At 46.7% G+C, this 22,847-nt stretch overlaps 1 protein-coding gene across 3 annotated transcripts; it reads left to right on the forward strand.

The window, feature by feature from the left end:
* The first annotated feature begins 1,814 nt into the window (after window positions 1-1,814).
* LOC120896678 (lateral signaling target protein 2 homolog) lies at window positions 1,815-22,814 on the forward strand. 3 transcript variants are annotated; one of them, XM_040300990.1, is made up of 4 exons: window positions 1,815-2,956; window positions 17,083-17,223; window positions 17,306-19,626; window positions 19,696-22,814. In XM_040300990.1, exons 1-4 carry the CDS (start codon window positions 2,921-2,923, stop codon window positions 20,621-20,623), a joined length of 3,426 nt encoding a protein of 1,141 aa, XP_040156924.1. In that variant the 5' UTR covers window positions 1,815-2,920; the 3' UTR covers window positions 20,624-22,814. The 3 variants fall into 3 exon arrangements, with proteins under 3 accessions (XP_040156924.1, XP_040156925.1, XP_040156923.1); XM_040300991.1 differs by lacking the exon at window positions 1,815-2,956 and adding an exon at window positions 9,832-9,972; XM_040300989.1 differs by lacking the exon at window positions 1,815-2,956 and adding an exon at window positions 15,626-15,991.
* The last annotated feature ends 33 nt before the right edge of the window (window positions 22,815-22,847 follow it).

Consider the following 22,847-nt stretch of genomic DNA (forward strand, 5'->3'; position numbering starts at 1 on the left):
ATATTTCTCCCATCCTGATTATGAAGGGTAAACATAGTCATTATTATGTTTTTAAAAAGGTGTTTTAAAAATTTCGCTTCACATAAATTTGATTTATTCTAATTATAGCAAGAAAATATTAATTTAAAAAGAAATAAACACAGAAAAAAGATAATAAAAATTAGGATTCGAACACACGCTTTCTCGGTTCGGAACCAAAAGCGTTGTCACTGCTCTATTTGGCAGTTACATTAGCGAGGGTGCAAAACCAATATATAAACAAGCTAAGATGGCGGCAAGTTATCTGTTCTCGTTGAATCAAAAAGTTGAAAGATTTCGAAGAGATCCCGTTTCAGCCGTGAAAGTTTCGGTTGAAATCTTTATTCGCCTTCTAAGGCGACTAAGGCCTTAAATGCCTTCTGAATGCCTTCAAAGCCGTTTAATGCTGGTAGGGAGGTAGGTTAAAACTCGAAACTAAACTGAGTTAAAAGAAGTAAAAGCGAAAGAAGTGTTAACCGTACCCAAGCGCCACAGATTAAGCTTAAACGACTGGAAAATTGAATATCCATTGAAAAAAAAATGAAAGCTCCACAGCTTCATTGGTTTGATCAATAGATGGCGTATTAAAACTGATCATTATATTGATATCCTTTTCTTGCAATTTGTTTCGACAAGTTTCACCTTATCATGACCTATATAGCCTTATAACTTTCCGAGCAAAAGTCTATATGAATGGTTGTGTGGTCAGATACATGGGTATCAACACCAACGACCATTACTCAAATCTCACTTGCTTCAGTGCTGATGGTTTCTATTGGAGTTTAGTATTTAAACAATTGTATCGCCGTTCTAGTTCTAGAGATGCATAACTTCAATGCGAAACAACAGTACAGAGGAAATGAGAAAGCTCTCCTCCAAGCGATGAAGCTCAACTAGTTGGGGTATCCCACCAACAGAGAGCGCCACCAGCTCTTTCGCTATTTTTAGAATGCATGAGTCGTTTGCCGTCTGCTAAACGAAGTCTTTCTATATTCCGTTTAGGTAGAGAACTTGAGTCGTTTAGAAGCCGTTTAGTGGTCGTTTAGTGGATTTGAGGCACTTGGTAAATGAGGGTAGCGATCCTTGAAACAGCATCCCAAGCGCCACAGATTAAGCACATGTTCTTTTGTGCACCTGTTCTCCCCTATCGATTTATATACCTTACATAGTCTATAAGCACTAGTTTAAGTACATTCATGTAGGATCTTCAAGATCCCGATGGATTAATCAATAAACATATTAAATATATTAAGCTTAAACGACTGAAAAATCAAATATCTGTAATTTTCGGTAGGATAAGTGGAACATCGGTTGTTTTAGGGCGGTCATCTGTGAATTGGTAGGCATATCAAAAATCGGTAGGAATACAGATAAATCGGTATTTCTGGTCACTCTGGTTGAGAGCTCGTCTTTCTCTTTCTAGCGTTGTTCATTGTCTCTCTTTCTTGTGCTTCTGGGCACAGTGGGATGTATTTTTTCGAAAACAAATTCAAATTTCTTTTATTTAGTAAGTAATGCGTCATGTTCATTGCTAAAAATTGTTGTTTTTTTTTCTTTTCAAATATTCCAAAAATTAAAAGTATTTAAATAATTATAAAAAAAAACCAATATTTCATGTTCGAAAATCCCCATTTTTGACAGCTGCAGTTCTGCTTCTTCTTCTTCTCTACGAGCAGCTCGCACCAACACACTCACACTCGCGCCATCTCCGATTCCGCCCCTGTCATACGCAGTGGGAAAGAAGAGGACAGCCTTCGCCCCAATCTGTACGCGCGTACCGTACACAGGGAAAGGTGTGTGCGTGCGCTCCACGATCCGATAATCTGTGGTGGCAGCAGCAGTAGCAGCAGCAGCCCGACGACGACGGGGCAGAAAAAAACGCGAATTTGAGGGAAATCGTCAGACAGCCACCGTGCGCTGTACAGCCACCATTAGTACGCTCCTTCGCCAGTGTGTGATGAACCATTTCGGACACGGACCGTGTCCCCACAGAGTCCCTCCAAGTAGCGAATGTCGGGGTACGGGGTATGAGTCATTGCTTTAGACTGGCGAATGCATTTATTTGCAATAAAACCGTGCAGCCGCGTGAACTAAAAGTGCAATCAGCAGAAGCAGAAGAAGAAAAGTAAAAAACGCTAACGCCACAGAACCTCTCCCGATGCAGTGCAGATGGTGGTGGTGTGGTGCGATGGTGCCGAGATGGTGACGGTGGTTGGTGTGACGGCGTGAGAGCAATGAGTCAGTGAAATCGTCCATCGTTTCGTGCGGTCGGGTCGAAAATCTTCCAATCCGGAAGTGTTCACCGTTCGAAGCATTGTGTGTTTGTGTGTGTGTGTGTGATTGCATGTCGACAACGTATCGTGCACCTATCAGCAGCACCCCCGGTTCTCTGTCGCCACAGCCACTACAGCCAGCCCGTGCCCTGGCCAAACCGACGAAACATCCAAGATGTACGGCTAAGGGAAGGCGGGTGAGTCGTGCGTGTTGTGTGCTGTGCGTATGTGTGTGTGCAGTGTTTAGTGCGAGTGCACCATTGTTCACGCGTAGTACGGGCTGCGTGCCGCGCTAGTGTGCGCGCGTGTATGTGCCCGAGAGTGTATGTATGTGTGTGCGTGTTTTGTTTTCGTGAACGAAGTGCATTTCGGTGACAACAAATCCACTCCCGTGTGAGCTGCAAAACAAAAACACAGTGGCACAGCAAACGGTGCCAGCCCAGAGCGGTGTAACCTTAGCAATAATACAGCAAAACGACCACACGACACAGCAGCCGCCGCTGCCTGGTGGTGTGAAAGCCGTCGTCGTCGTCGTCACGGCGCGGAATCCGTCGTCGTCTCGGGCACACAGGCACGACTTCGATTGATAAGCGACCTCCACAGATACCCCCCTCGTGCTCCGCAGCGTAATGGATTCGTTACGAAAATGGTTGAACAAGCCAAAGGTAAGTCGGTGCCCCTACCACCGGGGTGAACGGGGTGGAAAAGTCATGTTTTCTGCTGCTGCTGCTGGCTGTCCTTGTAATGAGCAGCGACCATTTTCGCTTCGCTGCCAAACGGTCTCACGTATCTTCACTTCACGCCAGCGCTAAAAAGGTGATGGTGTCGTCATTGCTGCTGTCTGCTTTTTTATTTACGCATTTCCACTTCCTCGTCTCGGTCTCTTTCTCTTCATGGGTGTGCTTCGGTAAGGGGTGGAAGAAGTCCATCTTTTCCATCGGTTGGGAAGCAGAAGAAAAGCGCGAAAACAAGTGGAGTGTGTGTATATGTGTGTGTGTGTGGAGGGGGTAAAGACGATGGGACGCACAGAGCGCCAACGAAACGACGAGAAATGCAATGGAGTATTGTTTTTCTTGTTTTCTTTTTTTCCCCTCCCCTTCCCCCTTCCCCTTTCAGTCAGTGACGTAGCGCGCGCGAGAAGGCTACCGTAATGTGTGTGTTCGTGTGTGCGTGTGTGCCTGTGTGTATGTGTTTGCTTGCGTAGTTGCGTTGCGTATGATTTGTGCAGGGATGGCGAAACCCCGCTCACGGGTTTATCCGATTGTTTGTCATCGCAAATTAAAGATTTGCATGTGCGCGCGCGTGTGTGTGTGTGTCTATGCATTTTCAAAGTAGCATTATAATGCAGGAAACAACACCACACCATGGCCGAGCGCGCCATACACACAATCGACCGTGGAAGGCCTTGGGCGAGCGAATTGCGTCACCAACACACAGTAAAGCAAACACACACACCGTAGTCTCGACACAGACACACACACACACGCTGCTGAGGGTGGTTTCTTTGGTTTCGAGAAAGGGGAAGGTCCGCCCCGGAATGTTTCTGGCCCGTCCACAACACCGACCACCGTCGTCCGCCCGAGCCGAGCGTGCGACGATATCGACCCTCCTGCGTGTGTGTGTGCAGCGGCAGCGAGCACAGTAAAATACACACGCGCGCGCGCCACAACACAAACTCTCCGCACACGCACGGCGGCCCTCGGTCACAGTAGCCACACCATCGTCGCCACATAAATAAACACGCACCAGCAGGGGCGGGAGGGGGCGGGGAGGCAAACAACACATTCACAGACGGTGCAGCGCCGCACGCACACCATCGAGCGCACGTGTTTTTATCCGCGCCAGCCCTTTTGCGCCCTCTTTTCGGCACAGACACACAGACACACACACAACCCCAGACATGAGGATGGTAGAAATGTCAAACACAAAACATACATCCATCCTCCCATCGCATGTGGCAGGAAGTTCCGCAGATCCCGGCAGCAGCCAGTCCCGCTAGACGCGCGCGTGCTCGCCCAGCGCCGGAACCTTGGAAAAGTGCAAATTGTGTTGCCGCGACCCCAGGAAACGACCCGCACCGATCGACCACCGTCACACAAAGGTCCGTCCACTCCCCCCCCCCCCCCCCCGTGTTGTGTGCCGCTCGTGCGTGCTGACATCAATCTTACCGAAGGATTTTGTTGTTGTCTGTCGTCCCCCTGGATTGTGGTTGTTGTTGTGCCGGCTAGCCCCCACCCCAGTAGTGCAGTTGCATCTGTAGATACACAACAGGGGATACTTTATCTTATCGATGCTGTGTTGTGTTGTGCGATAACGGAACCTTGCCTTGTTGATATTTATAGCCTGCGAAGGCCAACAAACGATATTGTGAAAATATTACTCTTTATAACATTTCGCTGATTTATAATACAAACGATACTAACAAGGAGAACAGTCCCGCGTTGTATTTTGGATCCGATTGTTGGTATAGCACACAGTACATAATGCCTCGTCAATTTGGTACATGCATTGTTTGATCAGCCACATCAGTAAGTAGGTCAAACAAATAGCAAAAATGTCAGTTTAGTTGTATTAAAATAGATCGTCCATAATACAAAGCTCTCTTAAAGATGACTATTTCTTCTCATCACCTTCCGTCTCAGAGACTCAAAGCTAATTCCAACAGCCACCAGTCTACCCAATCACTCAAGCACTTGTTTGAATTTTGATAACCTATATAATTTTGTGCATTGTCAACTCCCTAACCCCATGTGGTTAAGCCCCTCAATGATCCCAATACTCGCAATAAAGCCGTGGTTGGGAAGCTCCTCCTTAATAAACCTCCTTATCAGCTTGTTCAACTCGTGCCCCTTTGCTCCTGAACCGCGCGTGTACGTGTGTACGACTTTGCCGCGATGCGAGGGTCATCCGTTTACGCTAATGTTGTTGAAATTGAGTTCTGCCCTTCTTGTCTTATGCTCGCGTGTATGTATGTCAAGCGCTACAAGCATGAGATGTGTATTTTACGGTTCACCAAATCCGACCTGCTGATTCGCGTAAAGGCCCGGGAATACTCTTTTTATTATTCACATATAAATCCCTTTTTTTGAATAAGCTGTTTTCTTCCCGTTATTGCTGCTCCTTCATATAATGCGCAACAGTAATCATTTTCTGTCGCCGTGTGCGCTTACCAGCAGTGTGCTGCGTCAGTACATTTGTGGGAGCGAAGATTCGTGATAAGGCAGCGCTTAACCACTGCCAATTGCAAAGCTCCTCTGGCCCCACCGGGGGGCAAGCCTTGCTAATTGATCGAGGCTTAGACGAGACATCCACCCCCTCCCCCCTCTCTAGACACACATTCACAAAGTGCAATTGCATTTCGATTGCAGCCACATGCACCGGCGCACTGCGCTAATTGCTTCAACTCTGCAATCCATTCAAGTGTGGTGCAGGTCAGTGCAATCATGGGACCACTTGGGAAGTTTTCTGTTGCGCCTTGTTTCGTTGATACATTTTCCTTTCCGCGAGGAAATTCGCTTGGCGTTCAAAAAATCTTTGTTCAACAGGAAGGATTCCAACAAACTAAGAACGGCAGAAAGCAATTAGTTGAAAAGAGGTTATTTTTATTAATTATTTTATTAAGAATGGGGCTCTTCACGATTCTAGTCAGCTTTTTGTATGGAGTTTGACAGTTGGAGGTTGAAATCTTGTAAACACTCCACACAAAACCGCACACAAAACTAGCCTGCAATCTTCAGTCTAGATTATTTTAGCCTCAAAGTTAGAATTAGATTCGATTACCTGCTCGAAAAATGGCAAACCAAGGTGATGTTTACATTTATCCCAAGGTGCATTTACCTTTAAGTTGGCAACCGGATACCCGGGTATTTTTTTTATCTTTAAACAGAAATAACTTTTGATTCATTGCTTTTATTGACCTGGAATTTTCCGTAGCCTCCCAACTTTTAATTTCTGATTTTTTGGTGCATATATTGTAATTTTAAACAGTCTGTAAGTATTTTATTTTGATTTTTTTTTAACTTTACCACGTAAGTTGGCAACCAGCATACCCGGGTATTCCATACATGGAGTATTCCATATGGAGAATGACGTTTCTCTTCTTCCTCTTTTCGTATTGTGCTTATTTTCGAGTCAAATTCAAGCGATTCCAAATTTCAATTTGACCGTTATTTTTATAATAAAATGAAAAATGAATAAATGAAAAAAAAAGAGAATATATGGTCGGCATTACTTGCTTACAGCATTAAAATATAGAAAGCATTGTTTACCTATGAAAATCGTTAATTTTTTGCATCAACACGTGTGGAATACCCGGGTATGCCGGTTGCCAACTTACGTGTGTAAATCTGGTTGCCAACTCTACGGTTAAAGAGATCTAGAGATGGAATCCAGAATCAAAGTTTATGTAGTCCAGGTGGTCTCATAGCATGTTTTTTTAGAACCAAATTTGAATATCACTTTTTCACAGAATGGATGAAAACTTTTGTTCAAACAAGCTTTCTGAAGGTTTGACGAATACACAAAACACTTTTAAAATCTTCATTCAGAAGCAGAAGCGATAAAAATCAGCCTTCTAAATTCATACACCTTGGAATAAGCCCATCTGTATATTATACTCAATTAGATAGCTGCTCGAAAACTGCTATACAATGCAAACAGCTGACAGGCTGAAATTTCAGCCTACGAGCTTCAAACGGAAAGGCCCCAATATTGATTTCCACGTGGGCTTTAAAATTCAAATCTTATATCGAATTGAATGCTATGCTATCCCTAACGGTATCTCTCAAAAAAATAACTATAAAGAAAGCATCAAGAAGTCGTGCAATCCTAGAAGAGCCTATCCTTTCATTATCTCAAGCGTACTTCAACTAACATCAAGTATTTCCTTCTTTTTATACAATACAATCGATAGCAAAGGATCACAATTGGTCGGTGACAAAATTCGGTGACCATGACAGTCAAACAAAGATCATTAAATAATGAGGACACTACAGGGGTAGGGGGCGAAAACAACGATGATTCACCCTGCAATCCATGTGTGAAAATTGCTTCAATCTTGAGAGAAAAGCTATGTTTGTTATTTCGCAACCGAAAACAAGACACGTACGAACCTTTTTTCGAACTGGTTTAATGCAGGCCACTCAACAACAACTGCTGCTGCTGTTGCCGGTTGTGTTGCGCATATGTGTGTGTGTGTGTGTGTACACGCTTAGGAAGGCACGCGTGCGTGTGCGGCCTTTTCTGGTCTGGTTCGTTTCTTCAAGATCGCCTGTAAGCACAAGTAAAGTCGATCTGATTGAAACCAACCTTCGTAGAGGCCGCCAAAGAGAAGCCCTTATTAACAGCTTTTTAAAACCTTAAACGATATCAAAATGTTGCAAAAATAACCTTCTCACATTAGAGTAAGTTGTTACAATTGTTCACAAAAAAAACGACACACGACACAAGATTAATAAAAAAATGAGAAAGTTTGTGTGTGTTTGTTTGTGGGGTGTGTGTTTTTTTTGGAAGAAGAGATAACGCACGAAAACACAAACGACGGCATTAACGAGGTGGGGTGCGATGATATGATGGTGATGTAACGTCGCCCCGAACCGGGGGCCATATTTCTTATTCAGGCCTTCGCAAACACGAACGGCCCGAACGGCCCCAAACGGGTTCCATAATTGATAATGCGAAAAACGGCCAAAACTGTGAAACCGAACCTGAACGACCGAAGCTGGTTTGAGCATTTCTGCAACTGTTTCGCAATCGCGCCGCACCACCGGCTGGGTCGTCCGCATTTATGCACGCCAAACGATGCGCAGACTACTGACCGCCAGGGCCGACTGGGGCAGCATATGTGGCAGAAGAGCGTTGCGGCGGGGTTGCCTTTTGTCTGCGACGCAATAAGAAGTGCTGCTACCACTGCGGGGCCACCTGTCGTCGGTGGTGAGCGTTCGAACCGTCGAGAGCGCTTATCCATGCATGGCGACGAACCTCGGGGCTGTAACCCGAAGGGATGTAATGTTAACCGAACGAACTACAGACGCAGACGAGATTCCGGCTGCCAATTGGGAGAAGGTTGGCCGCAAGTGGTGCTGTCCTTGAGTGTCGATTCAAAATAAGATTGTTAATTTAACAGAATTTAGTTGAAAAATGAATGTAACAGTCATCAATACAACTAAAACAAATAGTAATCTCCGGTTTCAAGGCCACAGACGACGAACTGTCGCGCACACACGGTGTGTCTTGTTGCCCCCTATCTCGGTCGTGCCAGTTCAATTTTGTAGAATCTGTTTGTTGTTCTACTTTATCAACAATGTTTGTGGCTGGTGAGAATCTTCATCTCCTTCAGGAAGATTGAGCACATCAACAACAACGTAGAAGTCTTTCTTCTGTAGCACCATCCCAAACAAATGATTGTAAAATTTGAAGAAACAAAGAGCTCGCTCGATGGATTTAAGTAGATATTTATCGCTACACACCACCATCATTGCTGGCTATATTCATAAAACCCAAACACAACCCAAACGAATCCGCCACGACAAGAACTCTGTCCACTGGCACGCCATCGGCACGCGTGCGAGTTTGGTTTCTTCTGGAAGTATCCTCCGAAGCAGAAGCACCGAACGAGTTTAAATTATTTTACCATATGTTGTGCAATAATACAGCCCAGTAGTAGTGCGGTGTTGCATGCGTTTTGCGGCAAAAGTGAGTGGCCCAAGGCGTCTGTACGGTCCGGCACAATAAGTTCGTTGCTGTCGGTCCGTCCGTGTGCCTAGCCAGCCAGAACCGCCACCCGGTTGGTTCGGGTTGTTGGTGTTAAGATATGTGTGTTGGCCCTTCCTCCAAGGTCGTCGCGGTTGAACATTGGCGTGACTGGGAAGATTCAAAAGCTTTTGCAGCAAATGTATGATGGATGTTGGAGTAAGATTTTATGTATAAATGTAAAATGTAATACACAAGATATAGTAAAATCAATACACACTTTGCTATACAGGTTATAAATAATGGAGTAGCTCTGGAGGTACAACAGCACACGACGACGGAGTAGCTTGATTGCTGTGCAATTTAATTGAGCGTGTACCGTAATTGTCGTCTTGCGAAAGCCACCTGTGAAAGTTAAAGACATTCGCCGTCTCTCTTTAACAACAACGAATGCTGCTTTTCTTTAGAAGCGTAAAACAAAATAAAAATGTCACAACGATTAGGCCCCGCTGTGTTGTACGTGCTCTTGACCGTATACCGTTTACGCTATTCCCCACTCGAAGGGGGGTTTGCACGTCATGCAAGGAAGACCACGCGACGGTGCACGTGGAAAATGAGTGCCAACTATCGGGCGAAGATGTGTGCCTGGAACCGTTCAGCGGGAACGGCCGTCGTCCAACACGTTGAAAGCTTTTACTCTACTAACCCTCCCTTGCTCCCTTTAGCGCGCGCCCTCCCTGTGGCAAAACACTTGGCCCACGGGAGCCCACGGGGTTTGACGCGTTAGCGCCCGGGTGTTGTTGCGTCGATCAATTTCCATTGTGTCGCCTTCACGGACGGTAGCCGCTAACGAGTTCCTGCGTATTGACCTTGGCAGCCGCGCGACGGCCAACACAGTACGACGAAATGAACTTGCCCGCGGCACCCGAGCCGACGGTGGTCGTAATGGCCATGTGTGTGTGGTGACGGTGTGTTCACACCGCACTCACCGGTAAGCATACCGCTCTGCCTGCGACCAGGTGGACTCATCATTAAGGAAGCAGGAAGTGGAATTTTCCGACCCCGAACGGCCATCAAGTGTCGGTGAAGACAGTGGTCAGTTTTTTTTGTCTATATTCTTTTTCTATTCGTTTGGAACAAGTGAATCATTTGTCTGTGATGAAACAGAGGGGTTTTAAGAAAATGTGGTTTGGTACTGTGTATACAGGGGAAAACGGGGGCAATGTGGCCAAGTTAAGTTTTTTTTAGATTTTTATTTGCGTTTGAGAAATGATGTTTAGAAGGCTTTTATGAGATTCTTTGTTGGAGCATTGCGGCAATTAGGTAAATAAGAGAACTATTTGCGCCTCAAGAAGAAGTTAAATCGACAAGGCCAGCAACAAACTATTCGGTTTCGTGGTAAACGTACTGGGTGACGTATTCTGAGCGAAATCAAAAACGAGTCGAGAAGTAGAAAAACTCATCTAGCGCTACAGAACCTTAGCAACAGCCACGTGTTCTGACTGACTGACTATCTGTCTGCGTGGTACGTTACAGGGTTTTCCAATTAAGTTTGAAATGTAAACATAGTTATTCGCCACGCGCAAAATGTTATTCCACATCGATCTGACATTTCATTTCCATCAAAATAATTTTTAATTTCTTCAGCATTATTTTCAACACATGTTAAGCTGGATTGAGTTTGACAGTTCTTTGTGATGTGTTGAAAATCATGTGTAAAAACTGAAATTTCAATATGAAGCAAATACACCATTTGACAGCTGTTGAAAAACATCTAGGATGCGGTGAATAACAATATTTACATTCGAAACTGACTTGGAAAATCCTGTAAGTTTGGATAATCTGTATCTGTAATCTGTAATCTGTATCTGATCTTGTAGACCGACATGATCGCTGAGGTCGTTACGCCAATGAGGAGAAAGTATCAAACACAATCTTCACGTTTGACATTTGTGAAAAATTTATGCAAATAAGTCATGCAGTTAAGATGTTGTTATTCAATGCGCAAAAATCGATCTCAAAAATGTAGTATTGCTTCGTAAACTTCAGATTCATACCTCAGATTCAGCTTCATGGAACCTAAGCAAATCAGCAGTGCTCAACCATCACAATCATTGCAATGATGTAGTTTCCTCCAATCATTGAATATTGGAAATTCCAAAGTTAAGCCCCTGCAGAGATCTCCATGTCACCTCGACTCGAATGTCGATCCAGCGTTCAGAATAGAGCCTAGTGTTTCTCAGTAGATACTATTTGACGTTTCTGTAAGAAATAGCGCCATTTCGTCATTGAACTTCTTGAATTTGACGTTGTGTTTGAGATATCAATAAAACACTCTACTCAAGACGTAATTATAGATATAGATTTTATTGACGTTTAGTTGTAAAGGGGGTACTCTAAACTTATGTGAGTCACCATGTTCACTACTAAAACAATTATGAATATATAACAAATCTTCGAAAAATATGCAGATCGTTTGCCTGAGATGATCGTTCAGCTCGTAAAGATCATAACGTCATTTAGAAAAAGCTTTTAAAGCTTTATTTTATCATTGAACCAATCGCATTGTGCAGATTATTGACAAAAGCAACAAGTTCGTGTAATATTCTAGACGGAAGGAAAATAAATGAAGTTGGCCTTTCAAATTCTGTATGAGGAACCTAACACCGTTAAACTACTACTTCTGGTGTCCATTATACCTCACCCTGCTTTACACTGTGGGTCACCAATAGTTTGTTTCTTTGTTTTAATGTGTTTGTTTGTTTTGCATCAAGTGTTGCATTTTGTAACATTGCCCTTACGGTGTAGATAAACACTATCGCAGTTGCTTTAACTGGTGCATATAACCATAAACAATGTTGTAGGACAATTTTATTAGCAACCGGCACGTTGAGCTATACACAGACTGGTACATACTTGGACGCAACACTGTCCAAGATCAACTCGCAACCGAGTGTACGCGTACACCGTTGTGCATGCAGTTTTGCACACTGCTGGCAAAGTTTCTTGCGTGTGTGATTGTCTTTCTTCCCCATTGTGATGTTAATGCTAATAATCGAAAGTAATGGAAAGTAGTTGTTCTCACCGGCGACATTTACTTACGCTTTCGCTTCTTTTCTTCACGAGTTTTAATATGTTTTACCGAGTTGTGGTACATATTTTACTGATCAAAAAGTCCATAATGCTGAAATTTGTGTGGAGAAAACTTTAAAACACATTTTTATGCTATATTTACACCTGGTCAAACGTTGCTCAAACTTTGTTATTAAAACGTTTAGCGTGTTTTTCCACGTGCCGGTGGTGTCCCATGCAATTCAATTAGTTCATCGTTGAGTCACTTGTTGACATTCATTCCCCCATTGTCTTATCGCGTAAATCCCAGTGCAACAAGGGGAATGGATGTGTGTGTGTGGGGGGGGGTGATTTTTTTGCATTCATAATAATTTCCATTCCGTTGCGAGATAATGATGATGACGGTGTGGATTTTCAGGCAAAATCGATCAAAATTGTAAAACGTGATCCGTTACGAGTTTGCAAATGAGGCGGAAAAATTGCAGTATTTCCGTAAATCATATGCAGCAAGTTATAATGGATCAAGGCGATCATGCGAGTGACCTACCAATTTTTTACTTTATTGCAGTATTTTAGTAAGTTTAAAGTTGATAAAAGTTTCGCAAATTGAAACAATTTTTTACGAACTTTTAATGAGAAGCCAAGAGCTTGAAGTATCGTACAGATAAGATAGTTTGCGTACAAAACGATCCATACCGATCGTAGCTCCATCAGCAACATCACCGTCTTCATCATCATCATCATCATAATCCATTGAAAGTTTGTCCGACATTGGAGTAGGCATAAAAAAACAAAAACCTCCTCACATTCATGCTGCATTTATCGCCCGGTCGCTGAATCGAGTGGCGAGGTAAAGGTGAAAGTAAATCCACAACCACACACACACACACCAACCTCCCAGCCACAGCATAAGCCTTTTGGCATTGGACACAGCCAGAGTGGCCACGCTGTGTGTGCGTGGAAACTTCTTTCAGCTCTTTTTTGCTGTTATTGTTGTTAGTAGTACGTGGGGCACGTTCGCTGCAGTTCAGTTCCTTTTTCTTCTCCTATTGCTAACCTGCACGTGGAAAAAAATAGAAACGAACAACGGGTTTGGCGTAAAGGAAACAAGTTTTCCCACCACTTCCTCGAGCAACGGGGTTCGCAAGGGCTGAGCGGTTGCTGTTTTTTGATCGCTTTCTTGCCGATGTGAAATAAAGTAAAAGCAGGCTTGGGGAGAAAAGCGCGCACACACACACACACACCATGGCGGCGTCAACGACGACCCCGGGGAGATTTGTGAGACCTTTACCCATTGCTGCTGGTGGGCGCTCGCTCCATGTGGTGAATGTCACCGATTATGCGTTCAGCTGTTTGGTTGAACTGTGCTGAAGGGAAAGGGTGGTACGATACAGAAGCTTAAAATGCTCTTAGGCACTGATAATAAAAAAAAATATATGTTTAATTCAAATTACCTGTTGTAAGGTGGAGTGTTAGTGTGGTAACGGTATAAAAGCGTGGGGAAAGCGATGCTTTTTTGTTCGAAGCGACTGATAACTGGGGTAATGGGTGGATGGGTAAAGTTGGCAAACATCTGGAGGCGACGTAGGTCCGCCCAGCATTATCCGGGAATCGTCTGGAGCCACTCAGAATCGAAATCGTCCGGCGTCGTTGGGAGTCGTCCAGAATCGTCCGGAGTTGTCTGGAGTCATTCGGAGTCTTTCGGATTCGTCCGGAGTTAATCGGAATCGTCTAGAACACCGGTCGGCAAACTTTGCGACCAAAAGAGCCTAATTCTACAAAAATGTTCGTAGAGTGTCAAGTGAAGAGCCAAACTGTTAAACTATGAGCGAAAATGTGTGAAAGTTCTATGAAATTTATAAACTGTAAAGAGCCGCAATCTCGATACCAAAGAGCCGCATGCGGCTCGTGAACCGTACTTTGCGGATCGCTAGTCTAGAATCGTCTGAAGTCACCCGGACTTGGCCAGAGTCGTTCGGAATAGGGTTGGGTCAATCTGATTTCAGATTCATGAATAATTCGAATGAATCTTTGAAATGATTCAATCAATCTGAATCTCGGTTAGTAAGATTGATAAATCTCAATGATTCATGAATCCATTAATAGATTCACGAATCTCAAGGGATTCATAAATCTCCAAAGATTCATCGAGCTTGAGCTTATTATTATTATTCTTCTTCTTCTTCTTGGCGCAACAACCTACATGGTCATGCCAGCCTATACATGTTTTCGAGACTTCTTGGGAAGTACCACGCAGCCGTATAGTTAGTTTTGCAATGGGGAGACAGTTCATGCAAGGCTTGAACCCACAACCCAAACTCAATATTTTGAAAATCATGCATCTGTAAGGACATGACTCGCTGGAGATATGTGGATTTAAATGCTTGAAGATTTATGGATCTTTTTGGATTCATGAATTATTGAACATTTGTAATTTTTTTTAGATTCTTGAATCTTTGAAGAGTCGATTCGATGTTCGAATCACTCATCATTGAAGATTCATATGAATGAATCTCAACGAAAGATTGATGAAACCCAACACTAGTCCGGCAGTCGTCTGGAGTCGTCCGTAGTCGCCCAGAGTCGGAGTAGTACGGTGTCGTTCAGAATCGACCGGAGTGGGCTTTCGAAACAAAGGCCTGAATTGAATACGAAGTACACGCGCAAAGTGAAAGACAGTAAAACCCAACAAAATGAAATTCCTGATCACAAGCACATTGCATCGGATGGCACCAGTTACCTCCGATCGACTCTGGACGACTCCGAACGACTGTGGACGACTCTGGACAACTTCGAAAGATTCCGGATAACTCCGGGTGACTCCCAACGACTTTGAACCGGACGACTATGGCTCTGGACGACTCCGACTCCAGACGGAACTAGTGGTTCCCAGTTTTCGGCAGTCGGAATTGAACTAACAATAGCCGGAGTCAGATCAGAGTCGTTGGTGCGCTCCAGAGAGCACCTCACTACTGATAACCGAGAACTGATTGCCGAACGACGATGTGTTCCAGATTTGTGGAATGAGTCACTGTACGTCGTGATGAGTCTATTGTCTCTATCATCATGACACTATCACCCGTTGTTCCCGTTTGCCTGCGATGCGCACACAGTACGGGAAGAAGAAACGTTTCGTTTGATAAAGCGACATTTTCATTTCAGCATGTGCATGTTTCATTAAAACGGCAATAGTGCCCGATGTGAGTGTACCATCACGTGCAAGAAAATGAGGCAGGATGGATTAGAGCAGTTGGAACGTGTTTTTTGTTGTTATTAAACCACTCGAAACGAAACGTGTAATGTGGGTTTTATAATTTTGCAAGTGCTCACTTTTTGTTTTTATAAATGTGATTCATTTTTTTGTGCCGATAGTATGTATTCCCATTTTTGAACATTTGTAGCATTTATTCGGCTATTTTATTAACCATTTCTTACATTTTAGTACAATGGCTTGGACGGGTGGTTCATGATCGTTTTTAACCGTCTTTAAGAGATTGCCAATACAATAGAGCATTGTGGGAGCAATGTACACGTATCAGCAAAGAATGGAAACGACAAACTGCACGAGTGGCAAAATGCTTGTGACAATGTACAAAGCACACGGTGCATTACCGTCTTCCGCCTTGTCCGACAGCGACAGGAGAACGACCTGCTCATTATCGTTGAACGGGACAGTGAGCAAACGAGTGAGGCGAAACCAGTGGCAACGGCGCTACCCTAGAGAAAGCACAGCGCTGCCCGCTTCTCACATTTCCCTTTTGCTTATCGCAAATGTCTCCCACCGACAATCGTGTTTCATCCACCTTGGATGCTGCTCTTGTTGTCGCACGGCAGCACGAAAACCGGAAGTAGCCGTTGGACGTACAATTAGTGGTCTCTGCGATGATACATCTTTGCTGCGTTTGACCTACTTTCCAATTCGCGCTACAAAATACCAGGTTTAGTGGCTTTTTTATTTTTATTAAATTTAGATAATCCTCTGTCCATCACTCTCTTTGCGCCGGTGGAATAATAAACGATCCTTTTCATTTTGCTGTTGCGCAAGGTACGAAACTGCACGCGCTATTCGTCGTAAGCGGCCGAATTGCATGCCATGGTCCAGGGATGACGCGGAAGGAAGTGAACTTAGCGCGTGCAATGGTGGCGAAATTGCGTAGAAACCGAACCCGCTCTCTCCCACCTCCATCTTTAACCGCGTTGGCGCGTCGGGAATGGTCGAATACGGTGTGCAAAACGGCAACGTAACGGCGCCCGCTGCTCGTCGCTGATCGTTGATTATTATTTCTGGCAGGGCGTAAAACACCGTTTGTTTACTAACGGGCTTTAAGACCGGCTTGCCAACAGCCACCGCCGCCCTGCTGTCCGTTGTCGTTTCATTCCCTCCCTCAATTGGCCATACACAATCCGGTACAGAGTTTTTGGCTCGGGGCAGGCATGTGCTCACCCTCTGGCGCGTAACAATGCCTGGCGGGCGGGGGGGCAGCCGAATCTACCGGTTTCGGTTTGCACCGCCACGGTCCTTCGCCGTTCAATTGCGCATTGTAGGTGGTGGAGTGTGCGCACGAATGGTAACCACGATCGTAATCGCGTGTACCTTCCGCGCAGGAACAACGCATCATTCATGGTGCGCTGCTGTTGCGCTGCGTACGGGTGGTTTCGCGGTACGATAGCGATACAAGAGCGTTATGTGCACCGTTCACACACACACCAGTATCGGTGGTGGAAGATGTTTCGAACGCAGGCTGGCAGGAGGTTATGTAAAAGTGCAGTAAAGTGCACTGCAAATAGTTAAACGGTTTCTGGCTTTGTTTGCAAATATAGACAAAGTCAATTGTGGACAGCAGACAAGGGGACTTTTCCAAGGGATGTGTTGAGCTGTAGTTGCTAATTAAATAAAAATCTCTGTAATTGAAATTAAGATATAATTCATCTTTGAATTTTCTAAAATTATTTCCAAACCCTGTCTTTGTAATTATGAACAACGATTTCTAATGCAAACAATGTATCGCTTTTCTATCTTTTCCCCTAGGCTGACGACAAATCGCTGCTGGCACGATTTTACCACGCCGATCGTGCACTGACAGCGATTGCCAGCGAGCTGGACAGTTTCGATGGACGGGCAGAGCCCGTGCGCTGCACACGACTAGTGAGCCGACTGCGCCAGGGTCAGGTAAGGAAGAATGAACCCCCCCTCTCACAGCCACTAGCAAGCAGTAAAGTAATGTTACCTTTTTCCCACACCGCCTTCGTAGGACCGCGTCCTCGCAATCACCAACCAAATCATGGACGAGCTGCTCGGCGACGATCGGGCCCAGCGTGCCTTTCGCGTAAAGTTCCCGGAGGAGGTGCTGCAGGAAAGCCTGGCCGGGCAGCTGTGGTTCGGGGCGGAGTGTCTGGCAGCCGGCTCGTCGATACTGAACCGCGAGGCCGAGTCGGCAAAGATGCGCCCGCTCGCGAAAGCGGTCACCAAGAGTCTGGAGATCGTGCGGAACCGGCTACGGGAGCAGTGCCTTCGCAACAACACGCCGAACAGCCCGACCCTGCGGCTGGACATTAACGATGCGGCCACCGAGCAGCTGTACGAAAGCTTGAAGATATTCGACCGGCTGTTTGCCGAGTTCGAGCTGGTGTACGTGAGCGCGATGGTGCAGGTGAAGACGAAGCAGGAGTACGAAATGCAGGAGCTGATCTGCGTGCTGTTCTCCGAGACGCTGCAGCGGGCGCTCAAGACCGGGCTGCTCGAGCAGGAGCAGGTGGATTCGTACGATCCGGCGCTGATGTTTTCGATACCGCGGCTGGCCATCATCGCGGGGCTGGTGATTTTTCGCGAAGGCCCGCTCAACATGGACCAGCCGGCGGACAACATCTCGGAGATGTTTCGCCCGTTCCGGAAGCTGCTGATAAAGATGCGCGACCTGCTGCACGCGCTGACGAAGCAGGAGCTGTACCAGCTGGAGAAGCTGCTCTGCACGAACGAGGAGATTAGTGCGAGCGAACAATTGATCTGTGATGAAAAGGGTAGAAGCGGCGGTGATGGTGGCAGTGGTAGTGGCGGTACGGCCGCTGCTGGTGTGAAAGAGTTTGACGCACTGGAGCCGGTCGGTGAAAGCCAAGAGCATGTGGTCATCGTAACAACGGTCACGACGACGAACGCGCCAAATGTCGTCGGTGACGGGCCGGGTGCGACTGGGTGTACCGATGCTACCAGCGGGGCTGATGGACGTTTGCACATAGTTAGTCAAGGGTATGGCGTGAGCACGGGTGCAACCGGTAGCAGCGGGTTCGGCAGTGGCAGAGGAGGCTGCAGTAGCAGCAGCACTAGCAGGCCGAAACAACGTCACAACCAGGCGCATTTGCGGCAGAGAGGGGCGCCGCGACATTCCAGCCAATCGTTCGGACCGGAGGCTAGCTACGCCGCGGACGACCGAGTGCCCGTGGTGGAGGAGGACAATAACAATCACCTGCGGAAAGAGATCGAAGAGGAGGACGTAGATGATGACGTGGAGGAGGAGGAGGAGGATGAGGAGGAGGACGAAGTTGACGAGGACGCGATGCTGAAGAACGGGCTCGTGACGACAGACTGTGCTTCGGGCTACCTGATACCGAACACCAACTTTGGCAACTTGCTGCAGACGAACGAGGCACCGCTGACGGACAGTTTCATTGCGACGGACGACGAACTGCGGCTGCTCGGGGCCGAAACGGCGTCTTCCCCCCCGGCGATGACGCAGGCCAACATTGATAGCATTCTGGCAGCGAGTGCTGCGGGTCCCGGTGGCCAGCAGCAGCAGCAGCATCAGCAACAGCAGTTGATCGATTCCGACTCCGGCCACGGTACGGCTAATCACAGCACGGACATGTCGCCGGAACTGGAGACCGAGCGGACAGTAGTGGCGGCTGGGCAGCCGAACACAAACGGTGCGCCACAGGACGGAAGCGCCAGCAAGCAGCAGCCCGTGCGCGATCGATCGAGAAGCGGCAGCAGCACCGTGCACAAGCATGCCGAAATCAGTGAATCGTCCAGTGACTACGAGGAAGCGGACGTGGACGACGAACCCGACGATGTGGATGCGGACGATGACGACGAAGAGAACGAAGAGGAGGATGACGTGGTTGGGGAGGTTGAGGGGCAGAACGATTCAGAGCTCACGTTTAACAGAAAGGTCGGTGGCGCGCCCAAGGAAGCGTTTCGCAGCCAGCTCAGATGCAAGGCGGCGAGAAATCATCGCAAATCGAGCCACCATCGTCCGCGGCCATCGACCTCATCGAGCTCGTCGTCGGCGGCCTACCGTAATAAGTCTCAATCTCATCAGCACCACCACCACCATCACCACCATCATCATCATTCCTACGCCGAATCGGCCGAGGGTACCACCTCGGTCGTCAGCACTATTACCACCAGCAACAACAGCACATCGAACGGAAGCACCCGCCACCACAGTCGAATGCAGCAGCAGCAGCACCAGCAGCGCAATTCATCCTCCAGCTGTGATACATCACCGACGCAGAGCGAATGCAGTGATGCGCAGGAGGTGGCGCTCGCCATCCGAGCGGCTGGACGAAATAAATTCAAGTACGCTTCAGCCTTACCTTCCCCTAATCGTGTCAATTCTGTACTAACAACCTTCTTCCCCCTTTACAGATCAACGGAAAACCTGCTGCACCGTCTGTTCGTGTGCATTGCCGGCGTGGCCGATCAGCTGCAGACGAACTTTGCCGCCGATCTGAGGAAGATGCTGCGAAGCGTGTTCATCATGAACTCGTCCCCGCCCGAGCCGGACGAACCGCCGGAGCCGAGCGGCGGCGAGGAGGAGTCGAAGGACAGCCAGCACAACCACCCGTCCGATCTGTTCGAGTTCCGGGCCAGCGAGCAGGACGTCATCACGGCCGACCAGCAGAACCACAGCGGCGGCTCCAGCCAAAGCATCTACTCGGCCGAGGAGGCGAACCCCGAGCAGGATTCGGTGTTCGGTTCGTCGGGCGATTCGTCCCCGGTGCGCCGCACGGCCAGCGTCGAGAGCCGGAACGTGACGGTGAACGTGTCCGTGTCGGTGGTGGCCTCCTCGCCCGTCGGTGCGGGCGGAGCAGGTGGAGGGGGTATGGTCGGGGGCAGCCGGACGGCGCAGGAGCGGAGCGTGAGTCTGAGCGAGGCGTGCATCGTGGTCGAGGGCGGGAAAGCGTCGGCCGGCGGCGGTGGTGGTACCCGAAGGCACAGTGCCAGCGGGTCCAAAAATGACTACGGCCGCAGCCGCAGCAGCCCGAGCAGTCCCGTCAATAGCAATACTGGTGGTGGTGGTGGTAATCATCACAGCTCCGCCCATCACACGGCGCACGAGCAGCAGCGACGGATGCCGGAGGAGCCGCCGAGATGGATTCCGGACTGCGATGCGCCGCGGTGCATGGCCTGCGCGTCGGCTTTTACACCGTTCCGCAGAAGGCACCATTGCCGCAACTGTGGCGGCGTGTTTTGCGGCGTGTGCTCGAACCTGTCCAAACCGCTGCCAAAATATGGTTTGACCAAGGCGGTTCGCGTGTGCCGGGATTGCTACATCCACGAGGTGGGAGTGTAATAGCGTTCGGTGGAGTGACGAACGGCAGTGGCGGGTTTGGATGAGAATGCCGCCCAGCTATAGCAGAAACTCCTTTCCGCCGAGTGCTGTGCGCTTTATTAGGCGCTGGCCCCGGGGGCCCTTTAGGAGTGTCGGGTTGGCTGAGACATTCTTTCAGGCTGCTGCTTCTGCTGATTTGGTTTTTGTTGTTTTCCCACATGATTTTTGGGGGGGGTTTTGTTTGTTTCACCAGCTTGACACTGCGTACTTTTGACGAGCGGAAGCTATACGTTTATGTTTCAGATATTTTGATGCAGTTATTTTGATTTTGTTTACTCAAACCATTTGTGATATACTTTCATCATTTGACCATGTACAGTACACGCACCTTGTGAGCGATTTGTGCTTTGTTTATTTTACATCTCTTCCCTTTTGTTCTGTTTGTTTGTGTGGATGGCGTTGATCGGAACCCTTGCGTTCTTCACCAAGCACAATGAAACGTGCGCGATTTACATCTTACGAATAATTCTACATTTGTTTATCATTTGATTCGACGCAAAAAAATATATGTTCTTGTAAATGTTGATACGGAAAAATAGCAACAACAAAAAAATCACACAATTTGACCAATTCATAACACCAAGAAAGAGAGAGAGAGAACGTCCCCGACAGCGCAACAGGGGAGAGCGCCGTTCGAAATAGTTTAAAGGCAAGCCAATCAAAAGAAAACAAGAAATAACCCTCTTTGCTCATTGAGTGTGCAGGGTTGTTGCGGCTATCGTTACACGTGACGCGTATTCCATTTAAAATCCCCAAAAAAACCAAAACAAAAAACCCCAACGAATACACTATTAACATTTGCTCTATCAATATTCAGCTCCAAAACACATTCCCTCCCAGCTGGCAAGTTTGCGAACCACCACTCCCTACTCAAGCAAAGGCTGAGATATTGCTGCAACCGGCCGGTTTTGTTGGCACGGTTTTCCGGCAAGCCAACACGAAGAAAAACGTGAAAAACGGAAGACTTTGTTTGTTATACCTTATTACGTATGATTTTGTATGCACGATTGAATCAATGCCAGTTTTCGCATTTTCGGTTGTGGCGTGGATTTGATGCTAAGAGAGAACGAAAGAGAGAACGAAAGAGAGAACGAGAGAGAAGAGAGAGAGAGTGAGAGAGATAAGAGAGAGATAAGAGAGAGAAAGAGAGAAATAACTTTAGTCATATTTAGTCTAATTTGCGTTCTAGTATCACCAACCCACATCGTACGTGTTAACTCCGCCGCCTGGTCTCGTCACTCCGCGTGCAAGTGATGATAATTAGGTACATATGTGTGTTCGTGTGAGTGTGTCCGTGTGTATGTTTTTTTTTAATCTTGTTTTATCGTTATATTTGAATAGCTAAATTTTCGATTTTCGATTTTTCTTTCCTCCTTTCCCCCCTCCTCTTCCTCCTCCCGCTAGTGTTCCCAAGATATACAAAAAGCTCTAGTAATGATATTCACGCTAGCAAAACGTAAGCAAACCCCAAAAAAGTGTGGAAAATTCCCGCCAAAAAAAGAACAACAAGAAGAAGAAGAAAAATCAGTCCGAAGTGTTGCGTACGCGCGCTAGCAAACGAGAAGCATACCCTTTTACCGCAACCTACTGAACAGTACGAACAGGCAACAGTTCTTTCTATTGCTTTAAAAGTTTCCAGAAAGAAGCAAAACAAATTATAAAGTATGAGATGTTGTACACACACGATAAAGCGAAAAAAAGGCAATGTGAAGGTGAACGAGGAGAGGGAGGTGCATGCAGAGGGAGGAGAGTCGTTGTTGCGTGGTAGGACCGAACTGTGTAAATTGGAAAGAACGCATCCCCTTCGTTTGAGTGATATCTTTATATATTTTTAAAATTGATACCATAAAAGCAAACAATTGCAAAAATAAATTAAATGAGAAAAAAAAACATGAAACGGGAATGTTCTTACGGGTTGGCGCAACCACAGAAGAAGAAGCAGAAGAAAACACGCGCAAGCAACACACACTAGTGCGTCCGGGGAGAGAGAGAGAGAGAGAGAGAACACTGTGGATGGGTGCGTGTGTTGCTGCATCGTGAATGAAAAGAAACATAAGCAAAACCCGGAAAGGTTCGCAACTCAATACGTAAAACAATGAAGGAAACATAAACGGCAAAGTTTATAAGGCAAAAACAAAGGTATTAAAAATTGTACACCATATCCGGGCGGAGTGGATTTAAATGG

This window comes from Anopheles arabiensis, chromosome 2, assembly GCF_016920715.1.
Source record: "Anopheles arabiensis isolate DONGOLA chromosome 2, AaraD3, whole genome shotgun sequence".
Taxonomy (NCBI): domain Eukaryota; kingdom Metazoa; phylum Arthropoda; class Insecta; order Diptera; family Culicidae; genus Anopheles; species Anopheles arabiensis.